The 17,575-nt window shown below is 40.1% G+C and overlaps 3 protein-coding genes across 11 annotated transcripts in view; 2 read left to right on the forward strand and 1 right to left on the reverse strand.

Annotated features, from left to right (window-relative positions):
* The window catches only part of LOC125766116 (probable G-protein coupled receptor 158), a 58,207-nt gene extending 49,755 nt beyond the window's left edge, over positions 1–8,452 (forward strand). For 5 of the 9 annotated variants that reach the window (XM_049431775.1, XM_049431776.1, XM_049431781.1 and 2 more), the window contains 3 exons: positions 30–141; positions 2,111–2,131; positions 4,748–8,452. In XM_049431775.1, the coding sequence (XP_049287732.1) occupies positions 30–141; positions 2,111–2,131; positions 4,748–4,912 (298 nt within the window). In that variant the 3' untranslated portion in view covers positions 4,913–8,452. The remainder of the gene's footprint in view (positions 1–29; positions 142–2,110; positions 2,132–4,747) is intronic. The other 4 variants (XM_049431780.1, XM_049431782.1, XM_049431783.1 and 1 more) reach the window with 3 other exon arrangements.
* Positions 8,453–9,081: 629 nt separating this feature from the next.
* Positions 9,082–11,969, reverse strand: LOC125766124 (vacuolar fusion protein MON1 homolog A). Its single transcript, XM_049431798.1, has 4 exons — positions 11,040–11,969; positions 10,390–10,954; positions 10,031–10,312; positions 9,082–9,951 (listed from the first exon to the last, which is right to left on the reverse strand). The coding sequence occupies exons 1-4, from the start codon at positions 11,732–11,734 to the stop codon at positions 9,811–9,813; spliced, it is 1,683 nt and encodes a 560-aa protein (XP_049287755.1). The 5' UTR covers positions 11,735–11,969; the 3' UTR covers positions 9,082–9,810.
* A 383-nt stretch (positions 11,970–12,352) lies between these two features.
* On the forward strand, positions 12,353–17,303 carry LOC125766119 (putative uncharacterized protein DDB_G0277255). Its single transcript, XM_049431790.1, has 2 exons — positions 12,353–12,840; positions 12,913–17,303. Exon 2 carries the CDS (start codon positions 13,058–13,060, stop codon positions 15,296–15,298), a length of 2,241 nt encoding a protein of 746 aa, XP_049287747.1. The 5' UTR covers positions 12,353–12,840; positions 12,913–13,057; the 3' UTR covers positions 15,299–17,303.
* Positions 17,304–17,575: the final 272 nt, after the last annotated feature.

Here is a 17,575-nt window from a genome sequence, read left to right on the forward strand (position 1 = left end):
CTCGCTCTGGCCGGTTGGTCCATTAACAGACTGTACACACAACTAGAATATTTAAAAAATAAAACCCTTCGCCAAGACAATCCTCACATAAGCAAGCGAAGGGGAGGAAGAAAGGTCGCCCATCGGAGGTTCTCACTCCAGGTAAGCCCAAGCTTGCAAAACACCGCAACACTGCAAACCCGTTCAAGAAGGGACGGGAAAGATTTGTTTTTGTGTTTTTTTTTCTCCATCACTGATGGGTCGCTTTGTAGGAAGTAACGAATTTTGGAAACGCTTTTTATTAGTGCAAAACAGCTACCACGTAACACCATGTGCAAGGGTTTTTGATTATGTGTGCTATGTCAATTTGTTTTTGAGCAAAAGGTTTTATTTTTTTATTTTCATTTCTATTGAAAACAATGGTAGAATATTGTTCAGAAATTTGTTTCAGAATTCGTGGAGGCTATGTAATGGAGGCGCCCGGTCTTTTGTACAAATTAATCGTTAACTCGTTTTCGAACATTATTTACATTACATTACTGCTAAATAGCAATTATGATTTGTGCTTATGATTTGTTATTTAGAGAAACTGCACAACCACATCGTATCCGTTTCAGTTTTTGTTGTTGTGTTTATTAACCAATCAGGACTCTTACTGCTAACCTCATAAGGAGCAAATAATTCTAATACAAATGTCTTTCACAACAACACTAGACTTAACATTTGATTTTCCAGTTGTTAGCTCATTGGGTACAGCTTTTCCTACTTCCTCGCATAATTTAATCTCTTTCGCGAAATGTTCAACATGTACAATAAGCTGTGATGGTGAAAAACAAATTGCCATTTTCCAACACCGTTGTTCCGTTGGAACCTATACGCTTTTGTTTCTTCTGTTATGTTTAATTTTCGGTGCATTAAACAAAGTTCTCCGTGAGGGCATTTTTTTTTGCATAACAATTGCAAAATCCATCCCATCGCTGTAGTTGGTGATTGATTCGCTTTCCCTGTTCTCAGTTTACCATTATACTGTTCCTTCATGCAGATGTAAATAACATGCTCCAGTGTGCCAATGTTAAACCCAACAAGCTTTCCAAATCCGTTTACTTCCACAATGCTATTACCTCAACCTTCCATCGTAGAGGATGAGGATCATCAGAGGCGATTTTCATTTCAGTTGATTCACACTTTGTAGCTGTACAATCCTATTGTACTATTCCTTTTCTCCATTTCTTCGTCTATGAATGGTAGATTTGACAATAATAGGTTTCGGTTGCATTTCAATCTTCATACATATGGTTCAGTTTATCCTAACGTAAAGCTAGTTGTTTATAAACTTAGTTACAGTTTCTTTTTGCTCTGTTGCGTTTTATTGATGCGGTATTTGTAATAGTTTCTACTCTGTAGAAGAATGAATCGAAAGGATCACTGATTGGGATACCAGCGTATGCGTGGATTTAACATTACTTTACCGAAAGGTGTTTTCATTTATGTTCGATTCATTCTTTTTTAATTTATCTTAAGACAAGTTGTTTACTGTATACTCCTGTATTTGCAACTAACCGAACTAAAATTCATTATGCTCATATAACCGGTTGTTTTTTGTATCTCTTTTTCTCTCTTTCTCTCTCTCTTTTCATCTTTATTCTCTTCTTAACCCGTCGTGTTGTGTAAATTTGTTCCAACTAATATGTCCATTAATCACTCGACGTAACATGAATTGAAAACAATCAAACTGTTCTTCACATTGTAATGTCCTCCCTACCATTTGTTTTGTTTTCTTGATATCCCAAATCTTTTAATGATCATTTCCATGATGTTTCACTCATGACTAATCCTAACCCTGGTCATCCCTTATTACTGTGTCGCTTCCCTTTCATATTAACCACCACAACACGAAACTGATTATAATCATACCTCGTATCCATTTCAAATGCTGAAAATGAATGGATTAATGGTAAACATCATAACGCCACACCACAAACAAACACCAACCGTACGGAACGTCGGTCACAATTCTGCTAATTGTGCGTTTGCGTTCACCAACAAACAAACAAAAATAACTAAAAACCACCTCACGGATGAATCTAAATTATAAACTAAATCTCAAACCAAACCCTCACCCCAACTTCAGAAAAAAGGAAGCCGAGAAAAGGTAATTTTTAATCCATTTTAATACATCAAATATACGTTTCGTTTAAGTTTTCTTTGCTCCCGTTGCTCAAAATCCATCCATTGTCTAGGTGAACCGTTTCGAGTTTTTTAGTGAAAAAGTTTGCAATTACATTACGGAAAGCGCCGGTTTGAGGAAAATCGGAACGGAAGGAAAAATGGATAAAAACAATTGCAATACCGGGTGGGATTTATCTTTTTATCTTCACTCTGGACGCAAGACGTTTAACCTGCACAAGGAAAGATTTCCCTTTCCTCGTTGGTTATACCGTTACAAATTCTCACAGAAACACAACGGCCACAAACATTGCTATTGCTTAGAGGTCAAATGAATAACCCATGTATGTACGAAAGGCGGAATCTAATCTTACTTTGCATATAGATTAGAAAATTCATGTGAAATTTGTATGTGTGTGTGTGTTTTTTTTTCTTCATTTCAAATCGGTTCTATCGGATGGGTTATCAAACGCAAAGGCAGACTGAGTCTTGGTGTGTGTAAAGCTATATGCTCTATTTCCACTATTCTCCCTACAGTATCGGTATCAGTAAATCCGCACCGAACCCTAAAATTGATGTAGATGTGGAAACGGTCGTATGTTTTTCTTCCATTTTCCTTAAGCCAAAAAGTTTGTTTGACACGAACTTTAGGAGTCAAAGTGGTAACGTAAAATGGATTTCGTTCCATTGTTGTTCGTACCTGCGAACGAACTGCTTTAGGTGGAGTAATATGATGAATTTATTTTTTTTTTATCATCCACCCCGGCAGAAACAAGAACACATCACTCTCAATCTTCAAATCATTTTAAGCCTTCCAAACCCTTAAGGAAGCCATCATGAACATTCGTTTGTTGGTTCTTCTTTCACTTTAATTTACTTCCATTCACTACTGACTTTGACACTCGGACGTCTTTTTTTTCACTCTGTGGGTCCTCCGGTTCCTTCGGATGGAAAATATTTCACATTCCATTCAGTTCTCAACCACCCCTAACCGTGCACCGGTGGAATTAATATTGACAGCCTGATCCTGTAAATCGTCACCCACTCGTAGCAGGACTCAGGTTTCAGCTGATATGTGCGTTCGCTTTATTTTTCCACCTGAACAATCGGGAAACCCCGATTGGTAAGGAGCAAATCCCATTCGCAAGTACAATGGGTTGTTTCATCTCCTGCGCCAAAGTGCCGAAGACACCTCACATGTGCACATCCGCCAAGGGTGGAATTCTGTCCCTTTCAGCAAGCGTTCAAAACCCCATACTTGAAACGACTCGATCGTGCTCGCAATTGACAATTAGTAGTGCGTAACTGTCAAACGAAACCAACACTCGAGCACACTATCCCGGGGGGGGGGCACCTGGCCCGTTTTCCTACCCGTCATTAACCTTTACAGTGCGCCGGAAAGTGCCATTTTTCATCGATGCTCAAGCACGTTCCGCACAGCACCGAGGATAGGTTTGGTGAAGTTGAAAACATCACTTTATCATCCTGGGTCTCCGATTGAGCACAAGATCGATGGATGGTTCTACCACCGCCATCGTGTTTGCGATGCGTTGTACAGAAATTTATAGGCATTCCATTGTTGACCTCAATTATTTATATAGTTTTTTTTTGTTGGTTCCTGCTGTTGCTCTCCCATGAAGGATAGCAAAGGGGACGCGGAACGGGGTGATAATGTAGGTGATAGCGCCATAGCGGTAACGAGGGGGTTTTTATTGAAAGACAAAAAGGGTGCAGGAAATTGATTGAGTAATTCATGCGATTTCTTTTTTCTTTTTGCTTTGTACACTTCCTCCTCCATTGCTAGTGAGTGAAGGTTTTACTACCGGAGCCATCAGTCAAGGCGAGAAGATCTTGGGAAAAGGGCTATACATCTTTCCCGGCTCGTTACAATCAATAATTTCATACCAATTAATTTTCTGCCGTAAAAGATGGAAAGCTTCAACATTTTCTTCATTGAAATAACTTGTTCCTTACCAGAAAATGCCTGTTAAGAGTTGGTAAAAAATAGACAATCCCATGATCTTGTATTTTGGCGTTCGGACAAATATATCGAAGGTTGTGGATCAAATAGTCCACAATCCAGATAGGGGATGAAACTAAGCTTAGTGTGCCATTACATTTTTGCAAATGTTATCAGGTATGGGATGCTAAACCATTAGTATTTTTTATGCGTGTTATTGTGAATTAAAGAAAAATTTACAGTTTGTACTCGTTTTGGCAAAAGGTTAAGAAAGACAAATTCGGCTTCAGATTTCAAATATTTTTCACAACCATGTTTTACTTGCTTCATTGCTTAGCTATTTGCTTCCTTTTATAATAGTTAGACGTACGTTTGAAAATTCAAACACATGCTTTGGCACGCTTTTGCAACGATGCTACAACGTTCAAATAGTCTTAAATGGCGCAAAAGAACATAACGCTATTATAACAGCGTTCCGAGTTCTTCCATTTTTCGATCGTTGGGTCGAAAGACAAAACCAATTTCAACAAGTCAATTTCGAAAAGACTAGAGCTTCACAAACTGTCTGGTTTTTCTTTCTTCTCACCTTTCAAATACTCCCCCCAACCGCAACACCATCTCCGAAACTCCAATACTCCACAGGCACTGAGCGCTAAACACCGCAACAATCGTCCAGCGGTGAGCGAGGTTGAAGTGACCGAAGCCGAACCGTCCCGTACGCCCGAGGACAGCGTGTGCAGTGTCGAGGGCCCAACCGATACCGGTACCGGAACTGGCGAGATTTCCGGCATCTCCAGCTCCAAATAGCCATCGTCGACCGGGGCGCAACCGCAACAGTCAGGCGGCCGATCGCGCTACAAGGAGTACAATTTTTGAACCATCGACTGGCTATAACCGGTCCCTTGCGAATGGATAGCACAGCCTCCCATCATCTCGCTTCTGCTTGCCCTACAAATCCTGGCTCTCTCCTTGCTGTACTCAGTCGCTAGTATCGAGAATGATCGGATGCAGCAGTTGTTGTTTGCGAGTACATCCTGTGTCCAGCGAACAGTGAATCTCAAATGCAAATTCCAACCGTAGGCAGTTTCCGTCGGGACACGTTCCCGCAGTCAGCTAATGCTACGCTTGACAGCCGTGGACGTGCTAAAGTAGGATGCCAACTTCTAGCAAAGTGACTAGAATTATTTCCTTCTATCAAACTCGATATTATACAACGTTAGTTTAGCATTGTGGAGACCAAAAGACAGTAAACAAACAAAACAAAAAGCAAAAACGGATACAGCATATCCAGAGTCCTGTGTTCACACCATGATCGTACATATGTTGTGTTATTTCTAAAGTGTTACGCTTTTGGATGCTGCTAGCATTCAAATTGCTCTTCCATCGATTGCATGATGGTTGGCGGAAATTGCAATGATACTGCTAAACTTTTTCAACTATTCTTGGTTTTTTTTGTTTCACTTATGCATCCATATCATCTCGACAGAATCTATTTAAGAAAACCAGATTTTAAACAATCTATGTGAACCAACAGTAGTAGAACGAAGCATGTGGTACAAAGTATGAAATTCTCCTTCAATTCCCGTAAAACTATCTTCAAACTATCGTACGCATACGCAAGCTTTGTGCGAACAATATCAACTGGGAACAAGTACAAGCATGTGTGAACAGAGACGATAATAAAATGAGAAAAAAACATGAAGATGATCAACTCACCAGCATTATTGCATCCAGGTACAATTGAGTTGAAATATTTTCCCCACCCAGCTGATAGTATTTATGAAAAATCCTCAACAAAAAAACAACCTGCTGCTAAGTATGTATATATAGAACAAAAAAGGCCCGAAACGTATATACAAATTACACACACTCAACAATTTTAATAGATTACCTTCCGGAGCAACAGCTACCGTGACCAGGCACGCCTAGCAAAAAAAACGATTAAAATCAGCGTAAATGAACACCGTCATTTTGAAAATGAAAAAAAATAAACCCACATTGTTCAAAGCTGAGGTAACGGTTATTGGTTGTTGGCCTACATTGGCTACCAACCTCGTTGAACGTTAAATGGTGGAGAAGACATATAAAGATACATAAATTATAAATCAAGGTCGAGGGATACCGCAAAGCGAATGAATTAGAATGTAAGTGAAAATAAAAAAAGAAGAAAAAAGCGCAAAGTACATAAGTAGAATTACGTAGAGAAAAAAAAAACAAAGACAATGCCATTCTATTGAATATGTCTTAGATGGATACATGTGCAAGCGGGTGTAGCAAGGTAAAAAAATGCCTCGACCCCATCTGCCAAACCCGGAAAAACGTTGACGTATTTGTAACATAATAGCAGGTAAGAAAATATTAAAGATTATTATCAACACAAATAAACCGTATTACAGCATCCCATTATCATGAGCTTAATCAAATAGATAATCCAAAACAACAACTTACGAACTACACGAACGTTTTGCGCAAAAAGGTCAATGTCGGTGAGGGCCGATGGAACCAAAACATTGCATCGGGTAACTCAATGTAAAGCGCCAAAAGCGTTTAAGGCTGCCAGTATAGTAAAAATTTACACTAGAATTTGCTAAGTACTAACGACAGTCCAATTCCTTGTGGCCGTGTGCAAGCAGGTGTTTAGAAGATGTGCAAAGACGAGTGTAACAACAACCAAAACGAACACAAGCTAATTATATTACATACCATTAAGGGCATATTGTCAGGTTCAGATGTAAAAAATAATCATTGCTTCGTTCTTTAGAAAAAAAAAACAAAATGACTAACGTTTGTTGCGTTTTTGTTTTTACAACATTTGCCAATATTGATTTTCATTTCAAGATTCGAATTTCTTCGCCCAACCGTTCTCTACCCGTAACAGGCGGGAGATTGGTTCTGGCAAGTGAAGAAATGTGTAACCAAACGCCAACTCCGAAAGATGAACATTTGATGCGCCTAGTGCTCGGATGTGGTGAATCCCCTTTGCAAATTGTCTTCCTGCCAGACGGCCAGATAAGCAGTTTGGGACGGGCAAAGCACACTGAGCGAGGCCATCGAACAGTAGTCGATTAGGGACGGAAAGGTATATAGCGGTATTATATACGAGACGAAACAGATACGATTAGTTCGTTTACTCACACGGAATATATCTTACTATCGTTAAGTGGATCCTAACACTACTATAACTGTCATTATAAGACGTATTATGAAATGTTTAACATTGTGTCTATAAGAAGAACGGACTGCAGACAAGTTTGCTAGTAAGTGAACGAAGCCGTAGCATTAGCCTGAGCTCGTAGGGAAGTTGGGTGATGATTAGAGAATTATTTGAAGAAAAAAAATATAACAACAGATATAGCTAAATGCCAGAACAGAATAGCGTAGTGAAGGCTAAAAAAAAGACGTCCTACAACGGTGAAGAAGCAGAAATATGACGAAATGAAACTATCCACCTAAAACAATTTTACTGTATCTACTAGTTCTTACCGAGGAAAAATAGAAGGATATACCCCGTATAAGTAGATAACATCAACACTAAAACAAAACCAATTCCCACTTACCACGTGTACTGATGTAAGGAGTATTGTGGTGTAACGTACGGTACGAATACGAATTCTCATTGGTTAAAAATATTAGATTTCATTCACTTCACAACCATTCGCAGACCACTCTCCACTTACTATATGAAGTAGACAGATATCACGAAAAATTACGATTGATTTTGCGAAAGAATGATTACGATTGATTTTGCTATAGTTTTCATAATCGGAAAATAATAAATGATTTACAAATGTTTGCTAAAAACAAATCTAATTTAAAGAAAAACTAACAATGCAATATGAGAATCAACACAATTATTAAAAACAGAAAAATATCATTTTTATCTTTTACAACACATCATATTACTGCATAAAAAATACAGGCCAACGAATCACTGCTAACCATCTAAAATTTACTTTCGACCAATGCTCCCATCATGATGCTGTTCTTAAGCACGGCCGTCGACGTTACCGAAACGCTAGGAAAAAAATATTCAGTTCTTTGTGGTAAAAAAAACCCCTACACAACACGCCCTCTGCATAGAGTAGGCAGCATGTAATGAACTTCAATATTTAAAGCGATTTACAGCAAACGAAAGAACGTAGTGAAGGAATGCCAGACCCGAAAAGGGCCAGGTGTAGAAGATGTGGAACAGAACAAACTGATAATAAAACAAAATGTGTATTGCGAAAAACCTTAGTGCAAGTAAATCAAGACAAAACATAAAACAAACGCGAAATAAAGAGACAAATTCCAGACCATAAGAAACGATCAATGTATGAAAGTAAAAACAGTTAATTTGCAAAGTCAGCTGTTGATTTTAATACTTTGTATGCGTTGTCCGAAACAAGGTTTCTTTTTTTAGATTTTACAAGAAGAAAACCTGCACAGGGAACGACAAAGGGTGATCACCGGTGAGTACATCCGAAGGTTTATCATGCCACAACATTGTATTACTTGGCTTTGGCTGTCAGGTATATAAAACTCATGATCTTGATACAACAGGGGGTCGGCCTTATGTGATCATCCTAACCAAACTTGGTTCAAACTTTTACTCCGAAGACTCCCATCCGGATTTCATAGCTTCCCACAAAATGTTTGTACGAATTTCACTGTACCCAGATAGGAATAGGAATTCTGGTACACAGCATTTCGAAATCTGAACTTTTGGGTCTATGTCTTTGCCTCAGTTTATGTGATCAACGGTCACAAAGCATTTGGGATAATAATACATTATCCCGAATCTATGATCCTATGAATCACGGGGAGACGATGATAGAGTTTTCCTGGATCCAATTTCACTGATCATTTCCCGATCACGCTCTCTTTTTGACCCAATTAATTGTTTTGGTTGAGTGGTAAGTCGTATTCTTCCTATGACCTAAATATACTTAAAAAATTAAGACATTGAGAAGTAAACTGCGGTAGGGAATCACTCCTTTTAGATAATCAGTTTCCACTTTATTTAGTATTGGTTTGTCTTTTTTATATTTCACTTCAATGAACTCACAAAAAGGTCGAAAATGCTAACGTTTGGTTTCTCTTACAGAGTATTTAGTCGTTACGTTACGCTTGCATTTCATTATTCTAAGTTGGTTTCGTCTTTTTTTACATTTTGGTATTAGTCATTTACGGCCATTGACAGACCCGATACAGCTGTATATGGTGCAATTAGTTTACTCCGATTGATTTATCCTAATTTGTTCAACAATTAAACAACGCTATCCCGTCGTAGGCACAATAAACAGAAATTGATTGTTAACATACCAACACATGGTTGGTCCGGTCCGAAACGGAATGCCAAGATGTTATACATGTATAGCTTATTTTATAAATAAATATTTACAAAATAGGTTCAATTTAATTGCTCTGCAGTTGATGTTGACTTCTACCCACTTCTTCCCTATCTTTCTACACTTCTCATTATACTTGTATATATCACCTACAGCTGCGAACTTGCTTCTTTTCCTCACGATAGCGGAAGTAAAGTACGTTGCACCAGACACCAACCACCATCACTTTGAAATCGTACATAATAGTATAAGAGGAGGGTGAATAACTAACCGGGGGTGGAAAATTCATTCCTGCGTGCACGATGCCATCTCTGTCGGCCAGCTTGTTTGTGAGAACGAAAAGAATTGCAACAGTGGCGACAGAGACAGTGACTCCTAGAACGTTGGCGCAGAAAGTATAAACAGGCTGTTTTCCTCCTTCTTGATCCACTTTAGCAACTTATTTACGAGACTGATGACTTCGTTCTTCTCAACAGTCGGTTCAAACGTTACAAACAGTTCATATGCTTGCGTCACCTGGAAAAACGTTCGAAAGAGGGATATATTAATTCGCATTTGTTTCATAAAACAATCACGCTGGGAAGATTATAATTACCCATGCAAGCAACACTTCCTTTTCCTTCATCTGGTAGATCAACTTCACTGGTCGACCGGAATTGTGTATGCGATGATGCAGCTGAAAGTACATTCCCTCCAGACGTTTGAACTGTTCTCCGCTGGAATACGGTACCGTAAGTTCGGAGCAGAGTAGCTGCGCGTTCGATTTGCTTTTGTACAGAAAGTGTCGTATCTCCGGAATGCCAATGTTTAACAACTTTATTCCTTTGTTATTGATTGCATCGTTGATTGCTTCCAGACAGTTGCTTCGACGTAATTTCTGAATAGAGAGAAATATGCACGAGAAGAATATTACCAACTAGCAGCAATGGTACAATGATAAGAAAGTCCCACTACCTCGGTGATTTTTCGCTTGGCCTCGGACAGTGTGTAGAAGACATCCCGCTCTATCGATAGCAACAAAAGACAGGCCTGACAGTCTTCAGCAAGGTACGAAACGTGCGCATGCAGAAACCCACTAGAATCAAACTTTGGTAGACACAGTGGTGTCCAGCTTTCCGCCGACTTGAAGCTCTCGGAACATTCGATTAGGTTAAAGATGAGCCGCAAATCGGCCGGATGGATAAAATACTTCTTCATGCGCACGAGCGCAATCAACTTGTTGTTGGCAATTAATACTGCAAACACCAGGTTCTTGATCTTGCCACAGTTGCTCTGGATGGCGGAAACGATCGTTTCCCGCACAGATGGTTGCAATGGCAATATACGCACCGAGTGTGTCATAAAGCTAAACGGATTGTTTGACACTAGTTTCCGATCGCACTTATCACTGACCAGTAGGTGATCGATCAACCGTTCGCTTCCCGCCAGCAACCGACGAAGATCGAAATTTTTTCGCCTTTCAAACGTTTTTATCATATGACTAAGCGTAAGCGTGGAGAGAATTTGGTTGTACACGTCACTGGAAGGAAGAAAAAGAAGAACCAGTTAAAAATACGATAACTCTTTACATAATACGCGCATATGGCGCTTTCGTGTAAGCTTACGTTAATTGTAACTGTATTTGCTGCACGCTATGCGATGTCCTCGAGACCGCAACCAATATAAGGGGTGACTTGACCAAAAATACGAACTTTACACCGGCGGCATGAATCGATTTGATCGTATCGTTGCCACTTTGGATAAAACTAACTAACGCCTGCATCACCCCGAACAAGGTGGCCAACTTATCCTCATTGCCATGCATCGAGTAGATTGGTTTCCCGGCCGTGCTCAAAATGAAAACATGCCGCTTGCGGTTCAGGAACTCAGCATCGTGTAGATAGTCACCGGATTCCAGCTCTGCCCCGGCCGTTACATTACCACTGCTGCTTGGTTCCGTCGTTTCAGCAAGACTTGTGGTCGAAGCATCGAATTCCCTACTTTTCGCACTGCTGAACGAACTCGATTTACTCATCGCGCCGTCAACCGGATGATCTGCGCTTATACCGTCTTGCACCCTGGTTATATTGCCATCGTTCGACACACTTTCATGATCATCCTCGCATATCTTATCGTCTGAAGTGGTCATTGGTTCATTGGTGTCGCTCTCCAATTGTTGCTGGTTCACATTTTCCTGGACCGCCGGAAGACTGTTTATCTCATGGGAAAACTCTTCGAACGAATCAGTCGTTATCAGGGAACTTTCCTCACATGCTCCCGGTTCGCACGGATCCACCCCGTCTGGTCGAGGGTCGCTCATGTTTATGTCTCTGTTTCGATTATCAACCTCACACGCAGAAATCAACGTACCCTTAATCGAATCACGAATGGAAACCCGAATTTTCCGCCAACACAAATGTTTCTTTCCCCTTCAATCACGAAAACTGTATTATCGTCCGAATGTTCGTGAAAAAAAAACAAAACAAGACGGAAAAACAATCCGATTATTTGATAGATTTAATTTTTTTTCTTTTTCCACTACAACCCATTGAACATATTTTGACATTTGTTGCAACGTGCAGTGCACCCAGCATCTAGGCCTTTTGGATACAATTCCTTTTTGCTCATTGTAATTTTTTTTCCATTTAAATACTGAACATTCAAACCGAAATCATTCGATTACTTTTTATTTCGCTTGATGTAGGAGAGTTTGGAGGCTTTTTCCAAATGTTGGTTAAAATGTTGGCCAAATGTTGGTTAAATTTTAAATACTATTACAAATCATGTGTAAAATATAGTGTAGTTCGTTTTTATCATTTTATAATATACACTATAAACATCATTTACACTATTTGGATTGAAGTTCATGTAGTTTTTCAAAAAGCATCAATATTTACAATCAAACGTTTTCTACTCTTGGATGGGCAATAATGTTTTATGCGATGACCACAGTTCAATCCTTTGTGCACATCATCTTCCATTGACTTTGCAACGAAACAACAATAGCAGAAATACGTTTCCCTAAACCTTTGTTTTCCTGCAAATTTCAATAGAGAAGAAAATTTGTTTCGATTTGGACACTGCATTACTAAAAACTAGCCGAAATCTTGAAATGGTGTCTTGTGCCGTCTTTCCACTTAGAAAATTGTGTTTGTTTACGTGCTGCTGTATTTTTGCCTCAAAAGTTTGATAAAGCTGCCATTCCCACTACCCGAGCGGACAAGTTTTACCAAAGAGGGAGGCAGACGGTAGTAATGAAAGAAGAACTGCGAATTTCGGTACTCGCCCTTTCTACAGTACGAAACCAGCCAACAATATCGCAGCTATGCAGCATATTTCCGAAATGTGCTAATGGCAGTGGCTACTAGTGTGCAGAACCTTTTTCTAGTCACTTCCACTGTCATCGCGTCTATTGATGCAGGAGGGGTGGGTCTTTTGCGTGATAATCTTAATTGTCGAGTTATAGCGCAAATAGCTAATCTTTCCTCGCCGTTGCAGGTGTCTTTTCGTCGTCTGATTATGTGCGTGTATGTTTAGTGGATAAATAGCATTGTTCGCATCTATGGTTCTCCGGTGGCATTAAAAACAACACGAGCCCTATATACAGAGCCTCATTCTCAGTAGTCAAAACGGAGACTAGGACATGGGTTGCATCAATTCGAAGAAGGACATCAAGGACGTACATTCTAACATCTTTCACGTGATTAACATCGACAATGAGGGAAGGGAGCTGTGGAGCGGCAAATTGGAAGTGACCCGCGTTGAGCTGACCCTCTACCGAAAGGGTAAGGAACCAACAAAGTGGCCGTTGAAATGCCTGCGTCGCTATGGGTACAATGTTGATCAGTTTAGCTTCGAAGCCGGGCGCCGGTGTACTACTGGTGAAGGAATTTACGCCTTTCGTTGTCGACGAGCCGAAGCCCTGTTTTACACCGTACAGGCTTACATTCAAGGGCGCATTTACAGCGATGAAAATACCAACCCGAATGATCCGTACCCAATACCTGTAGCTTCTAACGGGCCTTCCGTAGCGGCTCGAAGTGTTTCACAAAACAACACGGCTACGCGAAGCAGCGGCAGTGGTGGAGGACAGGGTCAGCAGATGCAGTGTACGTTCGTAATGAATCGAACCGGAATGGCAACGAGCCAATCGCTCAGTCCAAATGGAACGATACATTCGAACTCCAACCAAAGCCGCAGCACGGATACTCTCCCCATGGAGGGCAATTATCTCGAACCGACACCCAATCGTTCGAATGCTTCGGGAACCGGGCAACCACACACAATCACGACCCGCTTTCAGCAAGGGCTACGGTTAAGTTCCGTAAGCAGTGGACCGATCAGTCCCGACATAACATCGCCTGGTTCGCCAAACAGTATGACAAACATACTGGAAGTAACTACTCTAAATCCGCTGCCAACGTCGCACACCAGTGGAAACGTGCATCAAGGCGTGAGTAACGTCTATCAAGAGTTCCCCATGAAAGACTCGTCGATGGCCTCGCTTCACCATCAGCATCATCAACTGTTGCTGCATCAGCACCACGTGCATCATCCGGTGGTGGCTCCGATCGTGGCACCGCTCGTCGGTGGTTTGGTTCGAACCTCGATGGATGTACCTCCGCAGGAGCCGGCCCCGGGTGCGTCGGTGCTGCTAAACTCCTCTATCACATCGGATATCACACCGGCTACGGGATCTTCGGGCCCAAACGATACGCTCATCTGCGGTAGTGGAGAATACGATCAACAACAGCCTTCCACACCGGACGCCATCGATCCGGCGCGATTGTACATGAATGTAAATATAACTTGTGCGGATGCTGGCGCTGCTGGTACAACCGGGTGTGGTAAAACAAAAAAGCCTGTCAACTTCAGCAGCAAAAGTAATTCTAGTCTCATTTCGATTTCAAACATCAACAACAACAACAACAGCACCAGTGGTGGCCATAATAGCACCGGTTCGTTCGATGAGTGTCAGTATCAAAACGTGCGCACTCCAACGTCCATGACGGCGATTAGTGCAGTCGGAGGGGCAGGGATGCCTTTGCTATCACAAAGCATTGTAACCGGTAACATGTTTGCACAGTTCCAGCGTCTCAACAGTGCCGGGGGTGGTCCGGCAAGTCAGTTCTCGATGGATCCAAACCGATTCTATGAAAACCTTGAACTAGCCGAACTAAAAGCCGTTTCAATGCGTGGTCGATGTTCGAAGCCGGATATTTTTAGCAATGTTGATCTACCATTAGACCACTCGGAACCGTGCACACCGACCGCAACGGCGGCGAGTCAGCGCAAGGTGAACTATATCGTACTTGATCTCGATCAGTCAAACTCATCACATAGCATTAGCGGTACAGCCGGTCCGGCCGGATCAAATGGAACCGGTATCCTCTCACCCACCGGTACAGTTCCTGGTGGACCAGCGACCAATGGCAACACGATCATCGGCAGTGTCGCAAACAGTGCTACCAACTTCAATAATAATAACAACAACAATAACAACAGTACTGCCGTAAACTTGAACAACGTTGTCACAGGTGGCATGTGCAATTCGGCTAGTGGCATGGCACTAGGGTCGATCGCCGTGGGCACAGATCTTCGTGGCTCGTCCGTTTCCGGCGTTAATTGCGGCACCGGTCTCTGTAGCGGTACGCAGGCAAACGCAACTGCTGGTAATGTCCCACCTACCAGCTTGGGGCTTCTACCACCGGAAAGTCCGAAAAAGGCTTCTCTCGGATATGCAACAATCGATTTTAACAAAACAGTTGCATTAAGCAACTCGACGACACCTTCCTCCGAGCTCGACAGTGAGGGATCGCGCAAGACACGCCACAACTCCACGGTGACACCACTGGCAAGGCAAAGCAATTCTGTAAGCGATTAAACGTAACCGATCAGCAAGGTGAGTTTATAAGATTTATTGTCATTGATTGCACAGTACAACAGGAATTGTTGGAACAGAAAATGCCAAATGGATAGTTTGTGAGCTTATCCTATTGCTATTCAACGGTTTAATTTTTTTTTTTTTTTGGTTTTTTCATTTTCCTATCCATTAACTTGGTTCCTATCAGTTTAAACATTTTAGTCCTATTTTAATTTCCCACTTCGAAATGGAAAAGTGTATAGATTTAACATTTACTGTAGTAAGTCCTAAGTTTACGTTTTGACTGTAACAGTTTCTATGTAATTTGCTTGCAGAAGGATATTTATGATTTTTTCTTGTTTGAATGTTTTATTCTTTTATCTTTTTCGTAACTGCAGAATAACCATTTACCCACTTTCTATATTATGAAAGATATTTTAAAACTGATTTAGTGTTCAAAAGCGACAGCTTATACTTTATTATTTTTGTATCGTATGAAATGAATTCGTACTGCATGGAAATCATTGCACAAAAAAATGCTTTATTGCTGCATAGACGTGCAGTAAAAAACTTTGACGACGACAATTTACTTTGTAATATTATGCGTTGGAACAAAACGTACAGGAAAACGATAGGTTGCATAGTCATAAAAGGAGAAAGGAAATGTTCCATCTACATGCAATGTAACATGTAACAGTGTTTGAATGATTGAATGATTGAAAGATTCATCAAAATGATTTATCCTTCGAAACAGTGGGATAACAATTGCCTCTGTATTATTGTATATTGCCAACACAACCTTCATAGAAAGGTTATCTCCAAAGAAAAGCTTTATTATAAAAAGAAAAACAATTAAAATGGCTCTAAAGCGAAACCAAAATCAGAAAACCATTCAATCGTGGCCAGCGTGATATGAAAAGGATTGTTTGCGTTTATAGAAATCTGTACAAATTTTTTTAGTTGTGATATGTTGCGAGCTGCATACACGAAAAACAAACATCATAGAAGAAAGTACATTATGTTCGTATTACATTACTAAAATATGTTATGCTATAGCTCCACGAAAAGAGGCAAAAATTAACTAATAAACCAAAGCGTATAGGCCCCCAAAAGATGGAAATTTTCGATAAATGGAAGAAATGTACACAAACCACCAAAAAATCGAAACACAACTGAAGAACATATAACAGTGAAAAGAACATTACATCTCCAATGTGTCGGAGGGTTAGAAGGCACATAGGATGTAGAAAGGTTTAAATTTAAGTATCTACATGTTTAACTACGTCGTTGAACACAGGGTTGCGAAGAAGATAATGTAATTACAGTACACTTTAAACAAAGCGACACAATTTATATACATATATGCAACTTAGCCTCATGATCCGGCTGATTGTTGCAGAACTGTAAAGGAATCGTATAACGTTAGCGCGATGATGATTCTGATAGAGATATTATTATATTATGAAATGGAATAGAAAGCTTGACTTTCATAAAATAAGGGCTCAGCTGAAGTGGTACGGTGAAACAACAGTCAAAATCATTTAGTTAAATTAATCCGCGACGACAAATAACGTTTTGTTGTCCGCTGAGCTCGTATAAAACTAAAAGTTTAGCAAAATGTTGTGTAAACTAAACCAATTAGTAGCAGAATAATATAAAAAGGCTATAAATAAGCATAACAAACCAAACCCCAGTGATTCGTTAAGTTTGTTCATTTTAGATTTGAACTGAGACACTAATTGTTTAAGAGAAATAATAGTATAAACGTAGAGTGTGTGAGTGCATTTTTATAGTTTAATATTATATTAATAAAGAAAATGACATGGCCTGAACAGCAGTAGTAACCCCGCGTGCGGTTTAGTAATATGTACAGTTTCCGTTGAAACAGGAGTCGCGCCCACATGGCCAAATATTATAATTAAATGCCAAAAATGAAACGTTTGTTATACTGTATAAGTACTGCCCAGATACGTCTGTCGGATCTGTGCAAATACATGAAATAAATCTAATAAAAATTTATAGTTTACTACAATATTTTGGTTTAGTATCACCAAGAGGGTTCCAAAGTAATGCTAATATCGCTGAAGGTTCGTTGCACCGTCTTTGAATTTGTATCTAACAACAGACTGCATGCACAGAGCGAGTATAAATTTGAAATCAGTATTGTTTTTATCCTTTCCAAAGAATTTTATTCAAACCATACATGAAGTAATTTTGTAACGGATTTGTGAAATTTCTTTTGAATATTATGCTCTGACATTGATGTATCGACAATATGGTTGATTGAACATGCAACAA

This window comes from Anopheles funestus, chromosome 2RL, assembly GCF_943734845.2.
Source record: "Anopheles funestus chromosome 2RL, idAnoFuneDA-416_04, whole genome shotgun sequence".
Taxonomy (NCBI): domain Eukaryota; kingdom Metazoa; phylum Arthropoda; class Insecta; order Diptera; family Culicidae; genus Anopheles; species Anopheles funestus.